The sequence below is a fragment of the Heptranchias perlo genome, chromosome 9 (genome assembly GCF_035084215.1).
Source record: "Heptranchias perlo isolate sHepPer1 chromosome 9, sHepPer1.hap1, whole genome shotgun sequence".
In the NCBI taxonomy this organism is placed as follows: domain Eukaryota; kingdom Metazoa; phylum Chordata; class Chondrichthyes; order Hexanchiformes; family Hexanchidae; genus Heptranchias; species Heptranchias perlo.
This window is the reverse complement of record NC_090333.1, coordinates 1229006-1247466: the sequence shown is the minus strand read 5'-3', so window position 1 is coordinate 1247466 and position 18461 is coordinate 1229006. Positions and strand designations below refer to the sequence as shown.

At 47.2% G+C, this 18461-nt stretch overlaps 1 protein-coding gene across 1 annotated transcript in view; it reads right to left on the bottom strand.

Moving 5' to 3' along the window:
* acadm (acyl-CoA dehydrogenase medium chain) overlaps positions 1-17806 on the bottom strand; it is a 73773-nt gene extending 55967 nt beyond the window's left edge. The window contains exons 1-7 of the mRNA XM_067989795.1: positions 17707-17806; positions 9473-9581; positions 8102-8199; positions 4576-4645; positions 2630-2730; positions 1019-1099; positions 788-918 (exon numbers count right to left, since the gene is read on the bottom strand). Coding sequence (XP_067845896.1) covers positions 788-918; positions 1019-1099; positions 2630-2730; positions 4576-4645; positions 8102-8199; positions 9473-9581; positions 17707-17724 — 608 coding nt within the window. The 5' untranslated portion in view covers positions 17725-17806. The remainder of the gene's footprint in view (positions 1-787; positions 919-1018; positions 1100-2629; positions 2731-4575; positions 4646-8101; positions 8200-9472; positions 9582-17706) is intronic.
* Positions 17807-18461: the final 655 nt, after the last annotated feature.

The window sequence follows — 18461 nt, the reverse complement described above, 5'->3', positions numbered from 1 at the left end:
CACAATGGCTGTCAGTGGGCTATTCGGTCATGGGATCCTCGCTACTCATCCTCAACCTTGTCCCCATCTGGCATCCACATACCAACAGGTGGACATTACACAGAATTTACTGCACAGAAACAGGCCATTCGGCCTAACAAGTCTCTGCCGGTGTTTATGCGCCACACGAGCATCTTCCCACCCTACTTCATCTCACCCTATCAGCATATCCTTCTATTCCTTTCTCCCTCATGTACTTATCTAGCTTCCCCTTAAACACATCTGTGCTATTCACCTCAACTACTCCATGTGGTATCGCATTCCACATTGTAGTTACTCTCTAGATAAAGAAGTTTCTCCTGAATTCTTTTTTTGGATTTATTAGTGACTATCTTATATTTATGACCTCTAGTTTTGGACTCCCCTCACAAGTGGAAACATCTTCTCTACATCTACCCTCTCGAACCCCTTCATAATTTTAAAGACCTCAATCACTTAAGATTGTTTGAGGTGGTCCCACTGTCACACAGAAGGATGTTCCAGTGTACTGCCAAGCCCTCTTTATACTCTCACCCCAGCTAGGGGTTAACAAAATCCCAAACTTTATACCAGGATTTAGTGGTAACATCATTACCTCTGATAATTACGCATTAAATGCCTTAATATTGTTTCATGGGGTTTTCAAATCATCGTGATAATTTAACGGCGAAGAAATTTTGCAGAGAATATCCTTCACTTCGGTAGACAAGTTCTGATAACATTGCCACACTTTTGAGTAAGTACAGAGTCGATAATGCTGGAAGCATACCAATTGGCCTTGCCTCCGTTAGTGATCCACATCTTCTGGCCGTTAACAATGTACTCGTCGCCCTTCTTCTCCGCTCTGGTCTTGAGACCGGCCACGTCGGAGCCAGCACCGGGTTCCGTCACGCAATACGCCTGAGCGGGCAGAAGAGTTCAGTTAGCGAGAGCTGCTCATTTGTTTGTTTTTTTCCCCCAGTGAAGGATTCTGTAAACCACAACCTTTAACTCCACTCACACACATCAGCGGAGCCTCCGTCATTCGTCCCAAGTACTTCTTCTGCTGCTGCTCGTTGCCTGCAAGGATGACTGGCATTTCCTTGAAATGAAAGAGGCTACAAGTTAGAGGCAGTAGTGTGTCGCGATGTCAAAGAAATGGAATAGCTGGTGCACCAGCTAAAGTCGCAATCACGAAAGAAACAATCTAGTCGAAAAGCATCACGAGATCCTACACTGTTCCAATGAAGCTCAACCTAAGCTCGAGGAACAGCACCTCATCTTTCGATCAGGAACTTTACAACCTCCCAGCCTCAACACTGAGTTCAACAATTTCAGATCATAACCACCGCTCCCATTGTATGAGACAGCAGGTGCTGGCAATGGTTCTGCTGTAATCATTTACACCTCCTCTGGACCCATCTTTTGTTTCTTTACTTGTCTCATCACCACCCACCTTTTGCCTTGCACCCTCATCCCTTTCAATCGCTCCTGCCCTCCACCCCATCATAGACCTTTCCCCACTTTTCCCTGGCTCTGGACTTGCTTAAAAATTGCCGCGCCACTAAGACAGAAAGGCTGAGGCCAGATCCCCAGTCTGGGCTGATGCGTATCAGGTAGCGAGACGCTACAATTGTCCTTCGCATCCGAATTTTGGAGAGAGAAAGGAAGAGAAAAAAAAACGGACAAGGTTCCCGCTCCCGATCGCTGTTCAGTGGCTCTGGCTGGAACCTGCACGGGTGTGGATATCACACTCGGCCTTGATGTTTCCCTGAAGCCTCCCGACATTCAATGCCAAGGCTCACACCTCCCAAACCCGCCACCTCCTCCATCTAGAAGGACAAGGGCAGCAGATGCATGGGAACACCGTCACCTCCAAGTTCCCCTCCGAGTCACACACCATCCTGACTTGGACATATGTCGGCCGTTCCTTCATCGATGCTGGGTCAAAATCCTGGAACTCCCGACCTGACAGCCCTGTGTGAGCACCTTCACCACACGGACTGCAGCGGTTCAAGAAGGCAGCTCACCACCACCTTCTCAAGGAGCAACTAGGGATGGGCAATAAATGCCAGCCTTGCCAGCAACGCCCATATCCCGAGAATGAATTTTTAAAAGCACACAAAGATCGGACACTTGACAAGGTACTGGAAGGTGGTCTGCATGTGAGATACCCCGTTGGGGGAATTAATAATTTCAGGAAAGGAGAAAAAACTGGGAGAACAAGGAGGAAGCATTAAATAAAGGCGGCATATAGTGACACAAGTCCCAGCCAGAATGGAGATGACTGGGTAATTACTCCTTCAATCGTGCTTGGAGACCGCACTGCTGTAAGTGACTGGGATTGATTTTACGCACAGAATTTGTATTATGTAACTATCCCCCACTCACTGCATTTCACTGGAGAAATAATCCTGCTCTAGTCGGGAGACTCTGTTTGCTGTAGTTCATAAAATTATAGAATGGTTTCCGGCACAGGAGGCCATTTGGCCCATCAAGCCTGTGCCATCAGTAAATTAAAATCACAAGTCCCGTCCGACTCCGACTCGTTGGCTGACACAGCGGTGTCACTATTCACTCCGTTAAAAAAACCATTTTAGACACATTAAATAAATGAAACATGCAAACCTACCCCCAGTGAGTTGGCCTCTATCGCAGTCTGAATGCCGGTACAACCGTATGCAATTTCCTCAGTTATGAGACATGAATCAAAAATAGCAAGTCCCATTCCGCCTATTGTTTAAAAAAAAATACATTGTTTGTAGAAAAGTAGAGAACGCAGAAACGATTGAGGCAAGTGGAAACAACAGAGTGGTGGTAGCAAATTCAATAATAACTTTCAAAAGGGAATTGGATAAATACTTGAAGTGGAAAAAATTGCAGGGCTATGGGGAAAGAGCAGGGGAGTGGGAATAATTGGATAGTTCTTTCCAAGGGCCGGCACAGGCACGCTGGGCCGAATGGCCTCTTTCTGTGCTGTAACATTCTATGATTCTATAACATACGAAAAGTCAAGGACAATAAATGGCTATTCAAAGCTCATCCATCTACAACATTAACTATATGAATGAAGCTCATTCCACTAGTACCCAAACTCTCCCAAGTGTGTTCAACACCCGTGTGACAGATTGTTCACTCCTTGTGTGGAAGAACTTCCTTCTGGTACATGACCTAATTTAATTTTTCACCAGTTTTCATTTATGATTTCATTTTAGAGCAGTGTTCTGAATTTAACTTTATCCATGCTATTTAGCATTGCGTATAATTTAGTGAGGTGCCCGTTCACTGTCTCCTCTCAAGCATGCAGTGACTGAGGCACTTACTCACCAAAAACCTGCTCACCGATGCTCAGTTTGGGTTACGGATGTGTTGGAACATAGGAACAGGAGTAGGCCATTCAGCCCCGCAAGCCTGTTCCGCCATTCAATTAGTTCGTGGCTGATCTGTATCTTAACTCCATCTACCCGCCTTGGTTCCATAGCCCTTAATTAAAGGTATGGTAGCATAGTGGTTATGTTATTGGACTAATAATCCAGAGGCCTAGACTAATAATCTGAAGTCATGAGTTCAAATCCTCCCATGGCGGCTGGGGAATTTAAATTCAATTAATTAAATAAAATCTGGAATAATGGTGGCCATGAAACTATCGGATTGTTGTTAAAACCCATCTGGTTCACTAATGCCCTTTAGGGAAGGAAACCTGCTGTCCTTACCCGGTCTGGCCTATACGTGACTCCAGAACCACAGCAATGTGTTTGATTCTTAATTGCTCTCTGAAAGGGCCTACCAAGCCACCCAAGAAGGGGCTCACCACCACCTTCTCAAGGGCAATTAGGGATGGGCAACAAATGCTGGCCTTGCCAGCGATGCCCATGAACGAATTTTTAAAAAAATACCCTTACCAAACAAAAATCTATCAATCTCAGTTTGGAAATTCCCAATTGACCCCCAGCCTCAACAGCTTTTTGAGGGACAGAGTTCCAGATTTCCACTCCCGTGTGTGTGAAGAAGTGCTTCCTGACATCACCCCTGAACAGACCAGCTCTAATTTTAAGATTATTCCCCCTTGTTCTGGGCTCCCCCACCAGAGGAAATAGTTTCTCTCTATTTACCCGATCAAAACCTTTAATCATTTTAAACACTTCAATTAGATCACCCCTTAATCTTCTATATTTAAGGGAATACAACCATTCAACCTGTCCTCATAATTTGACCCTTTTAGCCCCAAATGGGGCCGAATGGCCACCTTCTGCTCCGTGAAGTTCTATGATTGTAACTGCCTGTGCAGCTTTCTCACCTTTACGGCCTAATTAAAAGAAGTACTATTCACAGACGACGAACTGCCTCGTGTGATAGGAGTCATCTTACCCGACTCTCGACTGTACCTGGTATTCTCTCCTCTTTCCCCGCTTTTTGTTTTGGTCAGTCTTACAAAGAGGCTCATTCCCCTCCCACCCACTTTGCACTTGAACTGTTAACCCATCGATTCCCTTACGGAAAACCACGGCACTTGCTGTGCATTCCCAGCAGTTTTCCTCGTTTGTGTAATTTCACGTCCCTCTTCCGGTCGCTGCTTACCGCAACTCTCGGGAATGTGCGTGTTCATCAGGCCCAGCTCCCACGCTCTCTTAATCAGCGGAAGGGGGTACTGAAGAGAAAGAAAGGCATCATTAACACTGTGAGTGTCATACTGCAGACCCCCCGCCCCCGAGATTGCAACAAGTCATTTCTCCTTAAACTGAATAATACAATATCCACTTAGAATTAGCCATGATTTCTGGTGTCTAGTTATGGAATCATTCAGCCAATTACATAAGCCATTGCATTCAACTGCTATTCCCTGCTGAGATAATCTAACACCATCATGAGCCTCGATGTACATCAATTGGAGTGCCCCATCTACACATCGGGTCACATCTTCACACAGTTCAGTAATGATCTTGTCTTTGCAAAACCATACTGGGTTCATTAATCATATTTGAACTGTCTCCCTTATGATAATGTCAAGTATTTTTTTTAACCTGCACAGCTTCTGGAATTAAACCAGTGACCCTCATAATTCTGGAGCTCTGGTCAGCTCGGATCCTCTTGGACCCACTCCGGGACTTGAGTGCACAATCTAGGCTGACACTCCAATTCCGTACCTAGGGAGGGGCCATTCCTTGGGTGAGATGCTAAACTGAGGACCGTTTGCCTGAATGGGGGAATGCTAAAAGTTTCTGCAGTGTTGTAGAACCGTGGTCAGGCCACATTTAGAGTACTGTGCACAGTTCTGGTCTCCATATTACAAAAAAGATATAGAGACACTGGAGAAGGTGCAAAAGAAGATTTACAAGGATGATACAAGAACTGAGAGGTTATAACTCATAACAGAGTGTTAGCTAAAGTTGATGCTCATGGAATTGAGGGCAAATTATTGACCTTGTTAGGAAATTGGCTGAGCAGCAGGAGACGGAGTAGGGATAATGGGCAGGAACTCAAAATGGCAGGATGTGACTAGTGGTGTCCCACAGGGATCTGCGTTGGGGCCTCAACTATTCACTGTATTTATTAACAACTTAGATGACAGGATAGAGAGCCACATTTTCAAGTTTGCTGATGACACAAAGATAGGCAGCATTGTAAGCAGTGTAGATGGAAGCATAAAATTACAGAGATATTAATAGATTAAGTGAATGGGCAAAACTGTGGCAAATGGATTTCAATGTAGACAAGTGTGAGGTCTCCATTTTGGATCTAAAAAGGATAGATCAGAGTACTTTCTGAATGGTGAAAAGCTCAAAACAGAGGAGGTCCAAATAGACTTAGGGGTCCATGTACATAGACTAAAATGTCATGGACAGGTACAGAAAATAATCAAAAAGGCTAATGGAATGTTGGCCTTTATTTCTAGAGGACTAGAATACAGGGGGTAGAAGTTATGCTCCAGCTATACAAAGCCTTGGTTGGACCACACCTGGAGTACTGTGTTCAGTTCTGGGCACCGCACCTTAGGAAGGATATATTGGCATTGGAGGGAGTGCAGTGTAGATTTACTAGAATGATACCTAGACTCCAAGGGTTAAATTACAAGGAGAGATTACACAAACTAGGGTTGTATTCCCTGGAATTTAGAAGAAGATTAAAGGGTGATTTGATTGAAGTTTTCAAGCTATTAAGGGGAACTGATAGGGTAGATAGAGAGAAACTATTTCCGCTGGTTGGGGAGTCTAGGACTAGGGGACGTAGCCTAAAAATTAGAGCCAGGACTTTCAGGAGTGAAGTTAGGGAACACTTCTACACACAAAGGGTGTTAGTAGTTTGGAACTCTCTTCTGCAAACGGCAGTTAATGCTAGCTCAAGTCTTAATTTTAAAATCCGAGATTGATAGATTTTGTTAACTAAAGATATTAAGGGATATAGGGCCAAGGTGGATATATGGAGTTAGGTCACACATCAGCCAGATTCTCATTGAATGACAGAATAGGCTCGTGAGGCTAAATGGCCTACTCCTGTTCCTATAACTATCAGGAAAGTCTGAACAGGCTGGTGCTCCTTTCTCTAGAAAAGGTTGAGGTGTGACCTAATAGAGGTCTATAAAACTATAACGGAGTTTGATAGGGTAAATGTAGAGATGATGTTTCCACTTGGAGAGTCCAAAACTAGAGGCCATAAATATAGGATAATCACTAATAAATCCAATAGGGAATTCAGGGGAAACTTCTGTTGACTGGAGGTCACCGGTTATGGTTATTGACTTAGTACAAAGAGGAGAAGAGTCAATTCTCTCAACTCTCAATTCGCTTTATTCACGTCATTAGATCATATACATATAGCTTATACGTCTGGTTAGATATAGACATGCAGTTTGCACCAGGTTATACAGTTTTATACCCAAACTAGGATCTAAACGCACACCCACTAGGTTTCTCTGACACTCCCTGAGTGGTCACAGAATATAAAGGCTAATACTCTAAAAGGAGAGCTGACGCTGGCCAGGCATTCCGTTTTCTCTCTCTCTTTCGACGTCATCTCTACGTCCCTGACGTAGGTTCTTCCACTTCCGCGATGGTTGGTCTCCGGAGTCTTCGCTCGCTCCACGCCCGAGATTCTTCATTCTTATTCTGAATCTTATCTCTTCAAGCTGTGCTGTCTCTCTCTCCCTTTGGTTGAGGCTTGCTCGCCTAGTGTCTTCTCCTCATTGACTCTGTCCCAAGGACTTAGGTAGCATTACCTCATTACTCCTTTTCTAAATAAGGACTTGTGTCTTATCACATCTCCTTTGTCTTTCACAAAACTTAGCTAATTCAAACGGGTTCCAGCCAGCTCAGGCCAGCGACTGAACTCGGGTTACTTCAGTTCAAAAGTTGCTTTTGCCTGTGTGTCAGCAGTTCAGAATCTCAGGTTACTTCAGTTCAAAAGTTGCTTTTGCCTGTGTGTCAGCAGTTCGGAATAAACTCAGTAGTTTCTGCAGCCCCTGGCCAACACTTCTTTACCCAGAGAGTGGTTAGAATGTGTGTAACTTCATGCCATAGATAAGAGGATGACTGATCAACTTTGCATCCTGGGCACAGCTGAATATTGAGGTTGTAATGTTTCAATTATTGCTTGTAATTAGTGGTTTATGTTAAGCATTGCCTGTAATTGGTAGTAACATTTATGTTTAAGTAAGTTAATAAAACTATCTCTACAGAGTACAGTGGTTGAACTCTTTAGTTAATTGATACTGAGTGGCCAAGTAAGAGTAAACCACTCGAAAAATGTGGCACTCTAACCAGAAGTAGTTGTTAAGGCAAATAGCACAGATGCATTTAAGGAGAAGCTAGATAAGTATATGAGGGAGAAAGGAATAGAAGGATATGCTGATAGGGTTAGATGAAGTAGGGTGTGGAGCGTAAACACCAGCATGGACCTGTTGGGCCGAATGGCCTGGATCTGAGCTGTAGATTCTATGTAATATGTAAAAGATCCCATGGCAATATTTTGAAGAAGAGCAGGGGAGTTCTCCCCAGTGTTCTGGGGGGGTGGGTAGAAATGTGTGGAATGTTTAATAGGTTTCATGGGGGAAAGCTCTGTACGAGTGAGTATTACCGGTGATAAAATGTCGTCAGTACAGACTGCTCACCTCTCCAGTCCGATCATACTCAGCAGCTGCAGGAACCACCTCCTCCCGAGCGAACTTACGCGCTGTGGCCTGGAACTCTTTCTGTTCGTCTGTGAGTTCTGCAAATGTGGGAGAAAAAAGTAGTGAGGAGTCTTTTTACTTTTCCCAACACTAAAAAGAAAAGCAGTCTCTTCCATCCCCAACAACAACTTGCATTTATATTGCGCCTTTAACGTAGTAAAAGGTCCCAAGGTGCTTCACAGGGGTGATTATCAGACAAAAATTGACACCGAGCCACGTAAGGAGATATTAGGATAGGTCAAAAGCTTGGTCAAAGAGGCAGGTTTTAAGGAGTATCTTAAAGGAGGAGAGAGAGGTGGAGAGGTTTAGGGAGGGAATGCCAGAGCTTAGGGCCTAAGCAGCTGAAGGCACGGCCGCCAATGGTGGGGCGATGAAAATAGGGGATGCATAGACATCTCAAGATTTCAAACACAAAGAAAAGAAAGAAGTTACATTTATAAAGCGCCTTTCGCGACCTCAGGATGTCCCAAAGTGCCTCATAGCCAATGAAGTACTTTTTGAAGTGTAGTCACTGTTGTAACGTAGAAACGCAGCAGCCAACTTGGGCACAGCAAGATCCCACAGCAACATGATAATGACCAGATCGTTCCAAATTAGTGTAAAAACATGTGTGTTTAAAACAGAAATATACAGTCCTGCTCGGCGTAACGATACTCTGCGATATCCTACTGTTCCAATTTGAAAACAAATACTTTCTCATGATTATTTGGGTTCATCATGAGCCGAGCGACGTTCTCGGACGAGCCGAGCGCCGTTCCGCGCCTATATCTGTCTTGTGAGGGATGTCCGGTGTCCACAGACGATACCCGATCTTCAGCTGTCTAGGCCCTAAGCTCTGGAATTCCCTCCCTAGACCTCTCCGCCTCTTTCTCCTCCTTTAAGAAGCTCCTTAAAACCTACCTCCTTACACTGTCCTAATATCGTCTTATGTGGCTCGGTGTCAAATTTTATGTGATAATCGCTCCTGTGATGCTCCTTGAGACGTTTTACTACGTTAAAGGCGCTGTATAAATGTAAGTTGTTGTTGATGCAAACTGAGCTGGACAATGAGCAATTCAAGACTGGCTCTAACCTGCAACAAATTTTCTTACCATTTAAAAAGTTAGGCAATCCTTAGAAGTGATTTTGAGTGTAGGAACAAAGTCTGGAGTCAGAAAAGGCCATTCAGCCCATCCCATTCAGAGCCCATTCCATCCAGAGTGATTACTGTATCATGGATTTCCCCCACCACCACTTGTTGATCCCCCAAATTACAAGAAATTACATATAAATCTACTCGATTCTCATTAAATTATTCGGAAGCTAGTTTACCAAAACTGAATCCATGTCCTGCTTGGCTAGCCTTTGATACAGCTGCAGAAGCTCGACTGCTGGTCGATTGCAACCGCAAACCAATCTGGACACTGGCCTTCAACACGCTCTGCAAACAGAAAACAAAATATCTGATCGTAGGTATTGAACAAGAAAGAACCTGCACTTATATAGCACCTTTCATGACTCCAGGACGTCCCAAAGTGCTTCACAGCCAATGAAGTATTTTTGAAGTGTTGTCACTGTTGTAACGTAGGAAACGCGGCAGCCAATTTGCGCACAGCAAGGTCCCACAAACAGCAATGTGATAATGACCAGATAATCTGTTTTTTAGTGATGTTGTTTGAGGGCTAAATATTGGCCAGGACACCGGGGAGAACTCCCCGGCTCTTCTTCAAAATAGAATCATTCAACACAGAAGGAGGCCATTCGGCTCATCGTGCTTATGCTGGCTCGTTGAAAGAGCTATCCAATTAGTCCCACTCCTCTGCTCTTTCTCCATAGCCCTGCAAATTTTCCCCTTCAGTATTTATCCAATTCCCTTTTGAAAGTTACTATTGAATCTGCTTCCACCGCCCTTTCAGGCAGTGGCATTCCAGATCATAACAACTCGCTGCGTAAAAAAAATTCTCCTCATCTCCTCTCTGGTTCTTTTGCCAATTATCTTAAATCTGTGCCCTTTGGTTACCGATTCTTCTGCAACTGGAAACAGTTTCTTCTTGTGATTTGGAGCACTTCTATTAAATCTCTCCTTACCGTCGCTGCTTGGGAAATTGCGCCCAAAATGCACTCGAAATTGCACTGGTTAGGTTATGCTTCAAGTTTCTGCTAAAATTCATTTGCATAATCACAAATGCAAAATCTTCCATGAACCAGCACGATAGAACAGAATTGTTTCTCTTTTTTTCCTTTCCATTCAAAAGTATCCCACGCCACTATTTGATCTCGGGACGTCCCAAAGTGCTATATAGCCAATGAAGTACTTTTGAAGTGTAGTCACTGTTGTAATGTTGGAAACGCGGCAGCCAATTTATGCACAGCAAGGTCCCACAAACAACAATGTGATAACGACCAGATAATTTATTTTTTGGTGATGTTGGTTGAAGGACACCAGGGAGAACTCCCCTGCTCTTCTTCTAAAGAGTGCCGTGGGATCTTTCACGTCCACCTGAGAGGGCAGACGGGGCCTCGGTTTAACATCTCATCCGAAAGGCGGCATCTCCGACAATGCAGCACTCCCTCAGTACTGCACTGGGAGTATCAACCTGGATTATGTGCTCAAGTCTCTGGAGTGGGACTATGAAGCAACGACATTCTGATCGAGAGGTGAGTGTGCTGCCCATGGAGCCACAGCTGACCTAAGAGTAACTAGACAGTGTAATTCATTCTATGTGAAGTGCTTGGCGACATTTGTGAAACAAGATAAAACCCTATGTACGTGTAAGTCATTCTTTCTTTTCAACATGAGAAATAACCAACAAACACAGATTGACACATCTCTTTTAAAGCGGGTACTTGTGACTGCACTCATATTACATTCATCCCGCTTGTAGCAACAATATTAATTCAGTAACTGGATAACTTGAAGACGATACTTGAAGATGCTAAGCCAGGGGTGCATGTCTGCTGGGAGTTGGACTGATGACTAAACTCATGACCCAGCAAATAGGGAGAGGCTTTCACCTCATTGGTCAGGCCTAGCTTTGAATCCAGATCCTAGAGATAAAAGGTCAGTGTCTAACCTACTGCACCAGGCAAAGAGTAAGCCTACGATTCTGCTGCTGGGAATAACAGCAACCGTTTTACGTAAGCACGGGGAGCCACAGTGTAAACGTGACTGGTTTATACTGGCTGCACAACAAAGACTGACAAACTCCAGGTCGACACTACCAGTACAGTACTGAGGGAGCGCTGCACTGTCGGAGGTGCCTTCTTTCAGATGAGATGTTAACCCAAGGCCCTGTCTGCTCTCTAAGGTCCTCATCTAAATAATCGCCATGGTTATTTAGAGGAGGTCCAAAGACCAACTTCTCGTGATCCACGAACCTCTGGGATCGCTGCCTGCGCTCATTTGACAGACGAAAACTGGTCTAGACGAATTTCTAGGCCATTATTTCTGTTGCCTTGTAACAATAATAATGTGTTTCCTGCAATGGGGATTTTGCTTTGGGTAGCTGACCCTGTCTTTTGGAAGTTTGGACACAGGTGGAATTGGGAGGTGTCTGTCTGGGATCAGATTTCTGTATTTGTCGGCATGTTTTTTTTAATAAAACACGTTTCCCGCAAGGATTTAGTTTGGCTAGGGGCTGTTGTCTTTTGGTCTGTAGAGGAAGGGATTGCGTCTGAATTGTGGTGAGCCCATCGACAGTGTGTTAATGCAAATGAAGGATTACACATACACACACAGCAAAGCTCGAAAAGCCCTGATCCAAGGCTGACAGACCCACGCAGCATCAAGAGAGTGTCACCCTTTGCACAAGACAATTAACCTGTCTGGTTAAGTGGATGTAAAAGATCCCATTGCACTATCTATTAAAAAAAATAGCAGGACGTTCTCCCGGTGTCTGAGCCAACATTCGGGCTCGACAAGTACTCCCAAAATAAAACCTGTTGCATCTCATTCCAAGTGGGTGGCATCTTGTTTATGTGCAAATAGCTGCTGTTTGCGCCCACGTAGCAAGCTATTCGAATGTGCAGGAATGCTGAGGCCACCTACTGCCTAACTCAGATCAGTCAACACGGCACACTTTGAACCTTGGCCCTGTATGATTCAGCACTCGGTCACGCAGTGCATTTTACACACTTACCCTTTGGAAAGCTGCAACGACTCATGTTTTTAAGTTTTGTCAGCAAGTATTTTGACATGAGATAAAGCCAAGTTGTAAAACTCTATTACTGATATGGTAAAAACCCTCTTATTTGTAAAAAGAAAAAAAAAGAGACTTGCATTTATACAGCACAAGGCACTGTTGCAATGTAGGAAGCGCAGCAAGACCCACATACAGCAATGTGATAATGACCAGATAATCATTTTTTTTAATGATGTTGGTTGAGGAATAAAGATTGGCCAGGACACCGGGGAGAACTCTCTGTTTTTCTTTGAAATAACGCCCTGGTGTCTTGTATGTTCACCTGAGGAGGCAGACGGGGCCTCGGTTTAACGTCTTGCCCAAAAGACGGCACCTCCAACAGTGCAGCACTCCAACAACAACTTGCATTTATATAGCGCCTTTAACCTAGTAAAAAGTCCCAAGGTGCTTCACAGGAGCGTTATCAAACAAAATTTGACACCGAGCCACACCAGAGGAATTAGGAAAGGCGACAGGTAGGTTTTAAGGAGCGTCCTAAAGGAGAAGAGAGAGGTAGAAAGGCGGAGAGGTTTAAGGAAGGAATTCCAGAGCTTAGGACCTAGGCAGCTGAAGGCACGGCCGCCAATGGCGGAGCGATTAAAATCAGGGATGCGCAAGAAGCAAGAATTGGAGGAGTGCAGAGATCTCGGAGGGTTGTAGGGCTAGAGGAGTGTTGTGGGAAAAATCACCACTCGGAGTCAGACTTAAAGATTCAACATGCAGTTTATTGGACAAAGTACTTTGGGAGAAGACTGGGCATTAACAGTCCAAAATCCACGCTAACAAGGAGGTTACAGGGATAGGGAGGGGCGAGGCTAGGGAGGGATTTGAACACAAGAATGAGGATTTTAAAATTGAGGCGTTCCCGGATCGGGAGCCAATGTAAGTCAGCGAGCACAGGGGTGATGGGAGAACGGGACTCAGTGCGAGTTAGGACACGGGCAGCAGAGTTTTGGATGAGCTCAAGTTTATGGAGGGTGGAAGATGGGAAGCCGGCCAGGGGAGTATTGGAAGAGTCCAGTCTGGAGGTAACAAAGGCATGGATGAGGGTTTCAGCAGCAGATGAGCTGAGGAAGGGGCAGAGACAGGTGACGTTACAGAGGTGGAAGTTGCGGCCTTGGTAATGGAGCGGATACGTGGTTGGAAGCTCATCTCAGGGTCAAGGTATCGAACGGTCTGATTCAGCCTCAGACAGTGGTCAGGGAGAGGGATGGAGTCGGTGGCTAGGAAACGGAGTTTGCTGCAGGGACCAAAGACAGTGGCTTCAGTCTTCCCAATATTTAGTTGGAGGGAATCTTTGCTCATCCAGTACTGGATGTCGGACATGCAATGTGACAAATGAGAGATAGTGGAGGGGTTGAGGGAGGTGGTTGTGAGGTAGAGCTGGCTGTCGTCAGCCTACATGTGGAATCTGATGATGTGTTTTCGGATGATGTCACCGAGGGGCAGCATGTAGATGAGAAATAGGAGAGGGCCAAGGATAGATCTTTGGGGGATTCCAGACTTAATGGAGCAGGAAGAAAAGCCATTGCAGGTAATTCTCTGGCTACGACCGGCTAGATAAGAATGGAACCAGACGAGCGCAGTCCCACCCAGCTGGACGACGGAGGAGAGGCGTTGGAGGAGGATGGTGTGGTCAACCGTGTCAAAGGCTGCAGACAGGTCGAGAACATAAGAACATAAGAATTAGGAGCAGGAGTAGGCCATAAGGCCCCTCGAGCCTGCTCCATCATTCAATAAGATCATGGCTGATCTTCAGCCTCAACTCCACTTTCCCACCCGATCCCCATATCCCTTGATTCCCCGAGTCCAAAAATCAATCGATCTCAGCCTGGAATATACTCAACGACTCAGCATCCACAGCCCTTTGGGGTAGAGAATTCCAAAGATTCACAACCCTCTGAGTGAAGAAATTCCTCCTCATCTCAGTCTTAAATGGCCGACCCCTTATCCTGAGACTATGCGCCCTAGTTCTAGACCCACCAGCCAGGGGGTGAGGATGAGGAGGGATAGTTTACCATTGTCACAGACACATAGGATGTAATTTGTGACTTTGGTAAGGGCCGTTTCAATACTGTAGCGGGGCAGAAACTGATTGAAGGGATGGAGGGATTCAAACATGGAGTTGCGAGGAAGATGGGCATGGATTTGAGGGGCGACAACACATTCAAGGATTTGAGAGGAAAGGGGGGGTTGGAGATGGGACGGTAGTTTGCAAGGACAGAGGGGTCAAGGGTGGGTTTTTTGAGGGGGGGGGGTGGGTGTGATGACGGTAGATTTGAAGGGGAGGGGGACACTACTTGAGGAGAGGGAACTGTTAACAATATCAACTAACATATGGGCCAGGGCGGGAAGTTGGGTGGTCAGCAGTGTAGTGGGAATAGGATCGAGAGAGCAGGAGGTGGGTCTCAGGGTCAAGATGAGCTCGGAGAGGGCATGAGGGGAGATAAGAGAGAAACTAGAGAAAGATGCGAGTTCAGGGCTAGGGCAGGGGGGCACCGTAGGGCAAGTTTGGCTTGGTGGGCTAGGGGAAGGGAGGGAAGCAGCAGAGGCAGCTGGTCTCAATCTTAGTGACAAAGAAGTCCATGAGCTCCTTGCACTTTTCATTGGAGGCGAGGGTGGAGGAGGCAGGGATGAGGGGTTTAAGAAGATGGTTTGTAGTGGAGAAGAGAAGCCGGCGGTTATCTTTGCATTCCAGGATGATCCTGGAATAGTGAGCAGTTTTGGCAGAGGACAGCCGGACCCGATAGTGCTTTATGTGGTCCAGCCAGCTCTGGCGATGAATGGCTAAACCAGTTGCCCGCCATAAACATTCAAGTCTGTGTCCCTTGGACTTAAGGGAGCGGAGATGAGGGCCATACCAGGGAGAATGACCAGGGTGAGAGAGAGCAATGGTTTTAATGGGGACAAAGGTATCAAAGGTGGAGATGAGGATGTGATTGAGCAGATCGGTAGCTGCAGAAATGTGGTGAATGGAGGACCAAAGGTTAGACAGTAGATAATTTGAAAATGCTGTTGTAAGTGACCAGGGGGAGAATTTTTTCCAGGGGTGGACACAGAAAAAAGTGGGGTTGGGAGGGGGAAGCAGGCTATGGGTAGAGTGGGATTCAAGGAAGTGATCAGAGATGGCTTTATATGTGATTGACACAATGAGAGTAAAGAGGCCACATGAGATGGTAAGGTCGAGGGGGCAGCCGTGAATATGGTAGGGGAGTTTATATGGAGGGAGAGATTAAGGGAGGATAGGAGGGCAGTGAACTCAGAGGAGAGAGAGCATGATGGAATCACCGAGGATGAGAAATCACTTGGTGCAGAGGCTGAGGGAGGAAAGCAGTGAAGATATCTCGGTGAGAAACTTGGCGTGGTACTTGGGTGGGCGGTAGAGAACGAGAATTTTAAAGGAGAGGCAAGAGGGGTGGAACAAGGTGAAATGCTCAAAGAGGATTTGTCAGAGCTTGACAAATATTAACACCCGTGATGTATTTATATATTTGTTATATTTAATGTAAGATTTAATGTAAGGGGGACAGACCAAGGTGTGATTTGGTGATAAGGGCCACACAGTCACCGCAGCAGTCTGGGTGGGGCAAGTGGTGGAAGATATAGCCAGGCGGGGAGGCTTCATTAAGGGGGAAAGTGTCATCACCCGTCAGCCAGGTTTCCGTCAAGCCCATGATGTCGATGCAATCTTCCATCATAAGCTCATGGATGGCAAGGGCCTTGTTCACAAGTGAACGGACATTCTGGAGGGAGATGTGGAGAGGGGCAGTGATAGCTGATCCACAGGGTCAGCGCTGGGAGGGGTCAGTGGGACGGGAAGGAAACTGGCAAGATTAGCTCCCAGTGGGCACACTGGGCAGGAAAGTTGGCGAGAGAGTAGGATGGGGCAGTTGGGGTTGCTGCTCGTAAGGAGGCAGCGATGAGTGCCTCAATGGGCCCTTCGGAGGATGCCAAGGGAGGCAAAGAGGGAAGCTGTAGGCTTATCTAAGAGGGAATCGAGCTTGGGAAGGTGGCAGGAGAGTAGGAAGGTGGCAGGAGAGTAGGAAGGTCGATGAGAGCTGAAGGGTTGGGATAGGGATTGGCACTCTTTTCCACCCCCCAATCCCTATCCCAACCCTTCAGCTCTCATCGACCTTCCTACTCTCCTGCCACCTTCCCAAGCTCGATTCCCTCTTAGATAAGCCTACGGCTTCCCTCTTTGCCTCCCTTGACATCCTCCGAAGGGCCCATTGAGGCACTCATCGCTGCCTCTTTACGAGCAGCAACCCCAACTGCTCCATCCTACTCTCTCACCAACTTTCCTGCCCAGCGTGCCCGCTGGGAGCTAATCTTGCCAATTTCCCTCCCGTCCCACTCACCCCTCAGTCTTGCAATGTAGTTCAGTGGAGTAACAGAGAAGTCCAGGAATTTGGAAGCCAAATTTGAGCAAAGATCCAGTGCTCACTGATGAAAGTGCAGGCAGTACTGCCCCTCCGACGGCACGGCGCTCCCTCAGTGCCACCCCTCCGACGCTCCCTCAGTACCGACCCTCCGACGCTCCCTCAGTACCGACCCTCCGACGCTCCCTCAGTGCCACCCCTCCGACGCTCCCTCAGTGCCGACCCTCCGACGCTCCCTCAGTGCCACCCCTCCGACGCTCCCTCAGTGCCACCCCTCCGACGCTCCCTCAGTGCCACCCCTCCGACGCTCCCTCAGTGCCACCCCTCCGACGCTCCCTCAGTACCGACCCTCCCTCAGTGCCACCCCTCCGACGCTCCCTCAGTACCACCCCTCCGACGCTCCCTCAGTGCCACCCCTCCGACGCTCCCTCAGTGCCACCCCTCCGACGCTCCCTCAGTACCGACCCTCCCTCAGTGCCACCCCTCCGACGCTCCCTCAGTGCCACCCCTCCGACGCTCCCTCAGTGCCACCCCTCCGACGCTCCCTCAGTACCGACCCTCCCTCAGTGCCACCCCTCCGACGCTCCCTCAGTGCCACCCCTCCGACGCTCCCTCAGTGCCACCCCTCCGTCGCTCCCTCAGTGCCGACCCTCCGACGCTCCCTCAGTGCTGACCCTCCGACGCTCCCTCAGTGCCGACCCTCCGACGCTCCCTCGGTTCCGACGTTCCCTCGGTTATACACTGGGAGTATCGGTCCAGATTATGGGCTCAAGTCCCTGGCGAGGGTTTTGAACCCACGACCTCCTGAATCAGAGGCGAGAGGCAGTGCTGCCCACTGAGCCGAGGCTGATGTGACTGAATATAAAGAGGTCAGGCCCGGGCACCATCTCCGGCCTGAGGCCTGAGACCCCGACCCGGACCCCTCCCCTCCCCTCCTCCTCCGGCTGGCTTCATGCGCCCAGGTCCAGCCGCACCGACACAACCTTGACCCGGCCGCTCTCCTCACCTTGATCCGCGGCCACATCGCCGCCCCAGCAACCGGCACTCGGATCGCAAACGCAGTCTCGCTGAATCCTCAGCTTGACCCCTGCCACCGGCCCCGCCCACCGCGACACTGGCCCCGCCCCAGGCCCCGCCCACCGCTGACGTAGACCCAGTCCCCAGCCCCGCCCCTCGCCCCCTTTGTCCCACTTTGATCCCTGCAGAAGTTGAGCTGAGCTCGGAGGATGTGCAAAGTGGTTTTCGGATGTGGACCGGGGGGGGGGGGGGGAATTCTCTGCAACCTCCAGCCCGGTATTATTATTCAGAGAATGCATTTTACACTCAAACCAATTCTGCAAAAAAAAAAAATCCTTAAATGTTTCGTCAAACCCAAACAAAGTTAAAGAACTTGTCAATTCCAAGTGAATAATGCAGCCACTTCTGTTTATTTTAGATCATGATGTGGAGATGCCGGTGATGGACTGGGGTTGACAATTGTAAACAATTTTACAACACCGAGTTATAGTCCAGCAATTTTATTTTAAATTCACAAGCTTTCGGAGGCTTCCTCCTTCCTCCTTCGTCATTTTCACATCGTTCACCTGAGGAAGGAGGAAGCCTCCGAAAGCTTGTGAATTTAAAATGAAATTGCTGGACTATAACTTGGTGTTGTAAAATTGTTTACAATTATTTTAGATTAAACATGATTTGCCCAGTCTTTCTAACATTATATAAACAACCTTTGTTTGAATAGCTAATCTTAATGGGGAAATAACGAAG